The 11305-nt window shown below is 58.9% G+C and overlaps 1 protein-coding gene across 1 annotated transcript; it reads right to left on the minus strand.

Annotated features, from left to right (window-relative positions):
* Positions 1–2783: 2783 nt before the first annotated feature.
* VOLCADRAFT_92581 (uncharacterized protein) lies at positions 2784–4300 on the minus strand (the record flags this gene model as incomplete). Its single annotated transcript, XM_002952019.1, has 3 exons — positions 2784–2877; positions 3007–3127; positions 4177–4300. 3 exons carry the CDS (start codon positions 4298–4300, stop codon positions 2784–2786), a joined length of 339 nt encoding a protein of 112 aa, XP_002952065.1.
* Positions 4301–11305: the final 7005 nt, after the last annotated feature.

The following is an 11305-nucleotide window of genomic DNA, read 5'->3' on the forward strand; positions in this document are numbered from 1 at the left end:
CAATCATATAGAGCAGTATCAGTACGTGTGCATTGCGCCTCTCAGAAAGCCGTGTGCGACTGTACAGCGCAGTAGGAATGATGATGGAAATTGCATCATGCAACAGCGGAAAGAAGGACTGCATGCATGCGGACGTCTACAGCTGTAAACTGCGTCTGGTGCTGCAGCTAGCCGACGAGCTGAGCTGGGTCGACCTAGCGAGTCCGCGAGTCAGGTGTGTCAAGAAGCCAGGAGTACGCTGCTGTCATGTCCCGTAAGCAATACGTTATACTATGTCCCTAACCTAACTTGTGGCTCTTATTAGGCTCTTGGGCCTCTGGCTAGCTCGTATGGGCTGGCTCGTTACACCTCTCTGGGTGACGCAACCGAGGTGTAAAACACATATACACACACAGGGTTTCCGGGTTTCCTCTGTCTTAGTGATCCCTCACCCCCCCAGGCCGGGGATGGACAGCAGCCCTTGTGAGAGCGAGCGAGCGTGTGACAAGCCCCACTCCCCTGGGGAGGCGAGCGGAGCTAGCGGACCTGCGGCTCTTTGCTGCCTAGGAGGTTCCAGAGGCCCCGTCCGCGGGAGAGAGGTTAGGCGGTCATTCTGTCGGGGCTGGGGAGTTCAGGCCCTGGCTCGTGTCAGGCCTGGTCGGATACAGATACTTGTAACCTTTACACAAAAAAACAAATACGCGTGACCCGCCCGCGTACAGGTTGAGCAGCTCGCAGCAGCTCTCCCCCGCTATAGTCGCCACGCAGAGGCATCCGACGCAGAGGCAGTCGCGTTGATGTGATGGACTCGCGCACGCGAGAAAAACACAGCCTCTTCATTGCTGCTGCTGTGGGTCGTAGCCCAAATGCTTTCCCGTGTCACACTGGCCCACCTCCCCACTTCCCACTTCCCACTTCCCGTGTCGCACTGGCCCACCTTCCCACTTCCCACTTCCCACTTCCCGTGTCACACTGGCCCACCTTCCCACTTCCCACTTCCCACTTCCCGTGTCACACTGGCCCACCTTCCCACTTCCCACTTCCCACTTCCCGTGTCGCACTGGCCCACCTCCCCACTTCCCACTTCCCACTTCCCGTGTCGCACTGGCCCACCTCCCCACTTCCCACTTCCCACTTCCCGTGTCACACTGGCCCACCTCCCCACTTCCCACTTCCCACTTCCCGTGTCGCACTGGCCCACCTCCCCACTTCCCACTTCCCACTTCCCGTGTCGCACTGGCCCACCTCCCCACTTCCCACTTCCCACTTCCCGTGTCGCACTGGCCCACCTCCCCACTTCCCACTTCCCACTTCCCGTGTCGCACTGGCCCACCTTCCCACTTCCCACTTCCCACTTCCCGTGTCGCACTGGCCCACCTTCCCACTTCCCACTTCCCACTTCCCGTGTCGCACTGGCCCACCTCCCCACTTCCCACTTCCCACTTCCCGTGTCGCACTGGCCCACCTTCCCACTTCCCACTTCCCACTTCCCGTGTCGCACTGGCCCACCCCACTTCCCACTTCCCACTTCCCGTGTCGCACTGGCCCACCTCCGCACTTCCCACTTCCCACTTCCCGTGTCGCACTGGCCCACCCCCACTTCCCACTTCCCACTTCCCGTGTCGCACTGGCCCACCTCCCCACTTCCCACTTCCCACTTCCCGTGTCACACTGGCCCACCTTCCCACTTCCCACTTCCCGTGTCGCACTGGCCCACCTCCCCACTTCCCACTTCCCACTTCCCGTGTCACACTGGCCCACCTCCCCACTGCTTGCTTACTTGTTCATGACGGCAGGTGGCCCCCTCGAAGCCCACATCACGGCACTGGTGCAGGAAAGGAGGCGGTGGCCCCCCGAGGTAGTCACACTCCACGCCACCCTGTGACGAATGCAACGACCAACGACCAACGACATGCAACCGAGGCGGGGTGCGGTCGGCGGGATATTATAACAGCAATGGGCGGTGTTGGACACCCTGCTCTGCTGCTGCCCGCGGATCAGAGGAATAAAGTTTAGGGGCCAGGGTTAGGGGCCATGGGGTGGCGGATGGTGGCGGATGGCCTCTTCTTCCTTTTTGGTGGAGCGACCTACCTGCCGAGAGAGCGATCCCTGGGTTTGTCCCTGGGCTTAGCAAGCTCTTCGGTCTTTTCCTTCATCGCTGAACAGATCGAGGGCGGCTGGCTAGTGACCGAGTCCTACACGGTCACCACCGTCCCCTGCCGATGATGGACACACGCAGCCCGGTCCCCACACACCTAGCCAAACCCACGGGTGTGTGCGCACACGCACAGACACCCTACCCTACCCTCCCCAGCACCCACCCTACCCAGCAGCCTCCCTACCCCGCACCCTACCCCGCACCCTACCCAGCACCCTACCCTACCCTCCGAACGCACCATAAGAATGGGTCCGGTGCCACCGCCCCAGCGCTCCACAACAGAACCCGAGTCATAGCCCAGCTGCTTACACACCACAATGGCGTCTATTTCCTCAAACAGGTGGTCGCTGAGGGGAACGGTATTCAATTTTTACATATCGGCATATCGGGTTTTCATTCGTGAGTGGCAGGCAGGCAGGCAGGCAGGCAGGCAGGCAGGCAGGCAGGCAGGCAGGCAGGCAGGCAGGCAGGCAGGCAGGCAGGCAGGCAGGCAGGCAGGCAGGCAGGCAGGCAGGCAGGCAGGCAGGCAGGCAGGCAGGCAGGCTGCTGCCTAGCATTTGGCGGCTGGGTGAATGTTGGACCCCCCCCCCTCACAGCAAGACCACCACATCTCCAAGCCCGATATGGAAAACCCCCCGGTGCGCCATCACCAACTAGTTCCATCGCCAAACATTTCACGCGAGCGAGCTGACTCCTGAGAGCCGCGTGCATGAGTCTTATCCATGGCACGCTGTAAGCTACTGGGGGCGAGTGTGCGGTGTCGCGGCACCGCAGGTGTTTGATTGAACGCTGAATAAACGCACGAATGGACACATAAGTGTTTCACCGCTCATTCATTCATTCACCTACTCATTCACTCACTCACTCACCAAATAGTGCCCCACTCCTGGCCATCAAACATCTCCACACGCCCCTCGCTGGGGAAGCGGCCGCCCACCAGTCGAATGTCGTACTGCTTAGGTGCCGCCGGTGGAATGGGCGAAGGCACGGCTGCACGGGCACAAGGTCAACGACAAGGAACACGGGAGGTACCGAAAGAGGGTCGCAGAGGCGAAGAGCCGCAGCGGGCCAAAGACGGTAGAATGTGGTTCAAAACAAGGAGGGATTTATTCCTGGGAAGTGAAGGGCAGTTTCGGGGTTCGATAAAAGTCGTATACTGGGCAGGAGGGAGTGCAGAGGGGATGGGCGGGATGCGCTGTGGGATGTACGACACGTGTCGTCCAGTTCGGGGGGAACGGACGACCGGTGCCGCCCAATGCGCCCTTGCACCTTAAACAAAATTTCGAAATTATGCGCATGAATGGAGACACCTGGCATTTTCCTGAAGTATGTGCAACGGCAGGAGACCGGCGAGCACTTAATAGCTCAGCACGGTTGCGCCGTGTGCCATGGCGGCTCAACAACAGCACCGCTGGTGTGCGATGGCGTGTCCTTGAAATTTGTCGCGCGCTCTGGCGCAGCATGCCGTGTTCTACTGCCGGCCTATCAGTAAAACTGGTCAACGGCCAGGACGTACGTCTATGGGCGGCTGGGCATGCAAGTAACAGGAATGGGTGCCCTACGGGGGGTTCGCAGCGTGGACTGCAGTTTGTTTCCGCCACTTAGCAAGCTGCACGTTCGAGTCGAGAGTCAGGAGTTTGAGGACAAACTTCAGCACCTAACGCGGTGTGCCCTTCCCTCCTGTCAAGCCACCGTCACGTTACCAGGTTAACAGGGGGCTTATGACACACTTCACTTCACTTCCTTATATAAATTTGAGTTGATCGCACAGTATTTTGGAAATTTGCCAGACGTTGTCCCGCTGTGGCCAGCGGATGGATGATTCGCTGTGCGGGCTGCAGCTAGCCCGTACTGCAGCAAGCGAGTCCGACACGACCCACAGTCGGCGGAGTATGGAATGCTGAAATTGATTCAAATTGACAGGAAACTATTTGCTTAGTTTTGGTGTTGTTTGATGTCTAAGTTTGATTCACCGAAGACATTTGCCCAATGGCGACTGTTGCAGGCTGAAAAGATGCAGTGTGCTCGCGCGAACGCACCTGTTGGCGATGGTTTAGGTGACATCTTAATCGCTGGAGAAGGCGCTAGCGCGCAATGGCCGAGGCCAATCCAACCAGCGCCAAGAAGCGTGGCGAGCGCCAGCCAGGTTGCAGTTCCCCACATTCCAAAGAATTTTCAAAAATCCTGTGTACACTTTTCCTCAGTTAAGTCGACGGGATAGCGATTTAATCTGACAAACAGCTAGGAGCTTACAGAGTTTAGATAGTTGGCGTGCGCATGTGCACTTACACAGTATGAATCGGGCACACAACAATTCAACTTATCTTACTATCAGCTGATTCATCGCATGCTGTGTGCATCTGCACGTGAAAGCACTTACTTCATTTCCCACATTAAGACGGCCTTTTCCCGTACGAATACGAGTGCGTCAGTTCTGTTCGAACTATTTCAACGGTTAAGCTTAAAAGCGGCATGAAAAAGAGCTTGCGTTTCTGCTAGTTCAATAAATTGCAAGCCCGATTATTATTGTCCTATTCATTAACATTCCACCCCCGTCGGCCGCTACGGACGCAAGGCGATGCGAAGCCGTTTTAACGTGGACGACGCTTACAGTGATTCCTAATCTTCATTTTCGGTTGCATAATAATAAACTCAAAGCGATGTCTTTCCATTTTGTCGCCTTTTAGGTAACGCAAATCTTTGCTGGTCATGCGTGCAGTGTTGCGTTTGGGACACGCAAAGCTCAGCAAGCATAATGCTGCTCACGTCAATCCAGTAGCTTGCAATCCTTTGCATTTCTCTTTTGTATCCTCAATTCGACCTCCTCGTCCCTGCGCCAAACTCTGGCGCCAGCCCGCCCCGTACACTGTTACGCCGCCGGAGCAACGTCCCATAACCGCTTTACGAAATCGGACCCCGCTTCGGGTCGTCCTCTCCCACAACATTATGTCCTCTGCAATTTCCTTTTGCAAGTTCTGATGTACTCTATTTTTCGCGCCCTGGGAGCATTGTCCAACGAAGTTATGGGTGCTCGAAAGGCCCTCTACCTGCTAGCCAAAAAGCGGGCTGGAAGCGGGGACGTACTTGTCGCTGGCAGCCCGGCAGTCAAGTCGAAGAAACCCCGGAGAGGAAAGGCTGGCAGGTCTGTCCAACAGCATATGTCGACGGACACACACCATTGTTTTATCCTCGCTTTTTGCGACTCCTTTACCAACCTTAAGTGCGCCTCTCTCCCAAAAGCTTCGCCCCTCCCTCCCCCTACCAACTACGCTGCCGGCTCCAAATGTCGACACACCGCTCCCAACACACACACGCCTGACAGTCGGGGGGTCCTTCGCCGCCTGTCTCCCTCTCTCGCCTACTACGCTTCGGAGCTGCCGCAAACACTCACGTGTGGACGGATCTGTCCACACCGCCATAATACGCCCACTCTCGAAAGTAGTCGCAACTGGATCTTCAGGACCGTCATCAGGCCCTGATATGTACCCCTCCTGCCAATCACGACGCATCACATAGGTTTTACCACATGTCGCATCATCATGATGCGTTTGTAAAACTCTTGGTCGCCTATAGGCCAAACCCTCGTATAGTTACAAGTTACAAGTGCCGCACAGAGTCCGTCAAAATGCCGTGAGGCCATGGGCTATATATATTGGAAGTTGATTCCACCGTACAACCGACGGCGGTTTGGGTCCTGCCAACTAGACCCCTCCTCCTCCCGTCACCCGACATCCGTAGAGACAGATCAGCCATCACCACCAATCAACGTGCGAAATCCATCAACTAGACCTCATCTCCGCACCATAGCAGCGATTTGTAAACCTAACTCTCCCGATCATGGTCGGGGGTCTGACCAGGAATAATAATGCATAGGGGGGCCGCGGCCTATATGCGATCAGAAAATTTACAGACGCCTTGGGGGCTATATCCCTCAACAAGACGCTAATCCGAATTTTAACCCCACCGTTGCCAAACCATCAACACCGTCAACCCCCCTCCCCAACCAGAACCGTCCGCAACGCTGTCAACCCCGGCAGCGTTTTCTACCGCCGGCGGCCCCGCTGCCCGACCGGACGACCGCCTAAAGAAAACCAAGTAAATTTGATGTATTTGTTGCTTCTTGCTTCTTGTTATCCCCCTCTCCTCCCCCCAACCCCGCCCCGCCGCCTGGGTTCCCCGGCCGGGCTCATCCGCCAGTCCCGGCTCTGTGCCGTCGCTCGTTCATTGGCTCGCTCGGCTGCCGGCCGGCTGTGCCAACCCCAATGCCACCACCGCCGTGGAAGCCCCCTGCAGACTGTACACACCCACCAGACAGCCCGCCCGCTCGAACACCTGCGAGGCACAGAGACGCCGATTTTCGCGGCATTATGGGGGCGAGAGAGATGGGCTCTGCGCTGCGTAATGGGACAATGAGAGACGCGCGAAGAGGGCTTAAAGATGGGCCTGATGGGTCGTCGAGGCGAGAGCTGTTTCTTCCCCCCTCCCCCTCGCCTATGTGTGTTGTGTGATGTACCTGGGGCTTATGGCTCACGACGATGTACTGTGCAGCAGCAGCAGCAGCAGCAGCAGCGGCGGGTACGGCAGGTACGGCGGGCAAAGCTGCTGAAGCTAGCTCCCGTGTTGCCTGCTGCTGCTGCTGCTGCTCAGTAGCGCCGGAGGCGGCGAACGACTCTGTCGAGGCACTGGCAGCGGATGACGCGTGGCACAGGTAATCGGCCACGCGCGCGGCGGCGGCTGTGTCCAACGCGCAGTCGATCTCGTCGAAGAAGTAGAACGGCGACGGCGCCACAGCCTGGAACGGGTGCGGAATAACATGGAATAACCGGCGCGGCGGTGTGAGGACCAGAGAGCAGAGAGCAGTGATCACTGAAACGCGGTATTGCTAACGCGGCGTGGGGGTAACGCGGCGAGGGCGGTGGGCCGGGTGGAGTCAGGTTCAGCTTTTGTATATACATGTCGCTTAAGCTGCTCGCTAGACTCCGCTCGGCTGCTCGCTAACCTTCTGAAGAGGTGAACGTACCATTTTACAAATAACTTCAATTGTGAGGAGGTAAAAATATTGAAATTGTGTTTTTAGACTAAGCTAAATGGTCTGAGACGGCGACATGGCGGTGAGGGCGGGCTATAACCCTTACCGCTTGAACCCCCTCTACATACCAACATCTCCTCCTCCATCCCATCCCCAACACAAAACACACACATACATTCACACATTCACACATACATACACACGAACTCTCTCTTCCCCTCTCCCTCTCTTTCACCGGCCTGCAGCGCCAGACTCAGTGCCAGGGAGGCAAGGGCCTGCTGGCCGCCGCTGAGCGCGGGGAACGGCCGCCACTTGTGCTCGTCGGGCCTGAGGGCGGCGGGGGGCCCGGGGGGAGGGGGAAAGACGAACCACGAACGAGTGAAGCTGCTGCCAGGGCAAGAGTGTACCAGACGTAGAACTGACCAAAAGGCGTTCTTGAAGGCGGCGACCTCGGGGGGAAGGGGGAAGGGGGGGAAGACGAACCGCGAGCGAGTGAAGCTGATGCCAAGGAAAGACTGAGCTGCGGCGGAAGAAAAGCAGGCGTAACTAACCAGTCGGCGAGGGCGGGGTTGGGGTCCCAAACCGGGGGCAAGGCCGAGAGGCAGGCAGCTGCGACGCGAGCAAGCCAGCAGCTAAACAAGCTGGTGGTCTCGGCAGCTCCAGGAATGGTAAGGAGTCGGGGAAGGTAGGGGTGGAAATGGAGCCCCGCTGCTACTGCTACTGCTGCTGCTACTGCTACTGCTACTGCTGCTGCTGCTACTGCTATTGCTACTCCCCAACCCCCGTAGGAGCTTGGCCGAAAAGTAGCTGGCCGGCGTAATTCAGTCGGTTCTTCAGGATATCCAGGGTTTGTGTGTCGGGTCTCCACCCACCCCCACCCCCCAAATAGGCAGCCCCCCCCCACACACACACGGCATGTAGTAACCCCACACACAGATCATACTGACATACCGACATACTGACATGCTGAATAGTGTTCGGGCCAAAATTTGACATCGGCGCTGTTCGGTCATCCTGATGCTGACCACGACGGCCACACACGCCCTCGGGACTGAGGCACCTGAGCCGGGGACCCCCGGGGAGGGGGGGAGGGGTGAGAGGAGTTAGCTCCGCCTGGTGGGTACTCACCGGACTTCCAAGGTGACACCATGAGTAAACAGCAGCGTGCGATCCGGCGTGTACGACAGTACGGCATCTCCAGCACCGGCGGTTAGGAAGTCGTACACTCGGCCAAGATGTCGGTTTACTTCCGTCAGCGCCGCCGCCAGGCGGTTGTAACGCTGCGCCTGAAGAGCCTCCCTTTTGGCGGCCGCCGCCTCAAGTTGCTCGTCCAGCTTTGCCGCGATTCGGCGGCACTCGTCCAAAGCCCTCAGCAGTGACACGTCCTCCTGTCGTACATTACCCATGATTTGAGTCAACTCACACGGCCGTTCAGTCCCGGAGACTAAAGGGACGGGTAAAAGAGTGGGGAGAAAGAAAGCGGCGTAAGGACCTTGTAGGAATAAAAGTTATGACGTCTTAAAAAGGAAATCACGTACCATCATGTAACGCTAAGAACTGCATTCATTGGTAAATAATCCATTGCTTCCATATACCTGTACGGCAGTTGGGAAGCTGGAAGCTGTACGGTACCTGCAGCGCCGCCGCATCAATCTGGCCCCTTTCCGCCTCCAGCCGCCGCTCCTCCGCCGCCACAGCCTCCGCCTCCGCCGCAAGATGCTCGTCCAGAAGAGCGCCGCCAGCTTCCCCGCCGTTGTCGCCGCTGTCCGTGCCATCACCGCCGCTGCCGCTGCAGCCGCCACCGCCTTCCTTTACGTTACGACCTGCTAAACGGCCGGCCCCGTGGCGGCGGAGGCGACTGCGCCGTCCCGCCGCCGCTGCCCCCGCCGTCATCGCACCGCCGTACCGACCACCCCGCCGACCAGGTGGGCGCGAAGGAGACACGAAATCATCGCCGCCATCGGTGTCTGCATCCGAATCGACGGCACTTTCCTCCTCCTCCTCCTCCTCCTCATCATCATCATCATCATCATCATGTACGACGACACCGACTGGCTTTCGAGTGGCCTCGCGGCCTTTCGCCGCACACGTTCCTCTTTCCCCTCCGCCACTGCGTTTGCCTTTCCAGCCCCTCTTTCCGCCGAGCCGTCCACCCTCCCCGTTGTCCTGCTCTCCCACCACGTCCTCCTCCTCCTCCCCCTCCTTCGCATCTCCGCCGGCCCTCTGGCCGCTATCGTCAACTGCTACTCCCGCCGCCGCCGCAGCAGCAGCAGCAGCTTCCGCAGCCCCGTCGTTTCCCTCCTCCGCCTCCGCTGCCGCCGCCCTGGCTGCCGTCAGCTCCGCCGCCGCCGCCGCCAGCTGCCGGTACCGCTCCACAGCGTCCAGGCCCTCCGAAACCACCGCTCGTGCTGCCCCCAGACGCCGCTCGGCCTCTGCGCGAGCTGTGGCCGCCAGCAGCAGTCGGCTCCGGGCTTCCTGCCGCCGGGGTTAGCATCAGGAGGACGAGGAGGGGGCGGAGGAATGTGTTGTGGAGGCCGCTACACCCGGGAACAGCTTCCATCTTGTTGTTCCGTATTGGTTTACCCCGCAACTGCTGATAAGGCGTTCATGTCGGTGCGGTGGATTGAAGGTCTTAAACAACACTTGGCGATGGTGATGGTGGCTGTGACGGTTACGGTGGTGGCGATGGTAATGACCTCCCCCTCCCCCTCCCCCTCCCCCTCCCCCTCCCCCTCAGCGCACCTCGGCCTCCCTACACGAGGTCCTCTTCCGGTTGTGAGCAGTCCGAGCTGTCGCACACGCGGCCTCCTGGGCGGTCAGGAGCTCCGCCACCTGCCGCTCCAGGGCGGCCGCACGCGGCTCCGTCTCCCGCAGCGCCCGCTCCGCCGCCTCCCTCCGCTCCGCCGCCTCCGCCAGGGCCCTCCGCTGCACCCCGACAGACGCCTCAAGACGGCGGCACCGACCCGACAGCGCGTCGCGGAGGGAGAGCGCCTGAAGCAGAGCATGATTGTGAGCGCGTGTGGCGGGGTACACTGTATGTGTGTATGTGTGTGTTCGTGTGCGAGTGTGTAAGTGTGTGCGTGAGAGAGAGAGAATGTGTGTGTGTGTATGTGCGCGTGATGGGGAAGGGATGATGCTGAAGGGCGGGAACCCCCCTCTCTGCGGGTCGGGTCGGGTCGTGGGGCCGGGTCGGGTCGGGTCGGGTCGGGCACACAAAAGATGCGTGCCTCGCATCCGTCAGTTAGTTAGTTAGCACATACGGCATACGGCATCGCGGCCCGCGAACGGATGACGAATGGCCGTACACGAGGTACAATGTCTTTATAGTTTCCTCCAGGCTCACAGACCGGCTTTGTTTCGTACTGCTCTTCTACACAAACAAACGGCAGAGGACATACATACGCGTCATCTGCTCTGCCAGGGGCGCCATGTATACAACACCGTATAAGCATCAAAACCCTAAGTCATAGCATACCTGCTGTAGCCGCCGCTGTAGCTCTTTGCGCTGCTGCCGCTGTCGCTCCTTGCGCCCAGCAGCCGCAGCAGCAGCAGCAGCAGCGTTGCCGTCGCTGTTGCCGATGGCGGCGGCAGTAGCATCCGTAGCAGCATCTCCGATTGCCGCGGCCATCGCCGCCGCCGCCGCCGCCTCGTCGCGCAACCGCCGAGACGTAGCTACCGCCTCACGTAGCTGTAGCAGCTTGGCGGCGCCGCGCTGCAAGGCATCGCGCAGGTCGGCTAGACGGGCCTCCTGTACGGCATTCGGAAACCACATCTTGAAGGTATAATTAGATGTTCAAAGTCAAACCTACATTACGGGACGGCAGGCGGCACGGTATGAAGGGTAACACCCGTTGCCCTGCTCTTTTATCATCCCTTCTGTTGTTTTTAACTGTTTTTATTCAGATATAAAATATTAATTAATATGTGTTCCTAGTTTTCTGTCGTCTGACCGTAACGTTACCATTATGTATTACGATTATAAGAGCTAACGCCGTTGCCGGCAAATGTAACCAACTTTTCAACTACTTGCTGCTGCCACAGGGGGAAGGAAGTCACACCGCACCTGCCGCTGCAATGCCTGTATCTGACGAGCGCCCGCCACCATAGCCGCCGCCGCCGCCACCAGTACCCGCGCCGCC

This window comes from Volvox carteri (assembly GCF_000143455.1).
Source record: "Volvox carteri f. nagariensis unplaced genomic scaffold VOLCAscaffold_27, whole genome shotgun sequence".
In the NCBI taxonomy this organism is placed as follows: Eukaryota; Viridiplantae; Chlorophyta; class Chlorophyceae; order Chlamydomonadales; family Volvocaceae; genus Volvox; species Volvox carteri.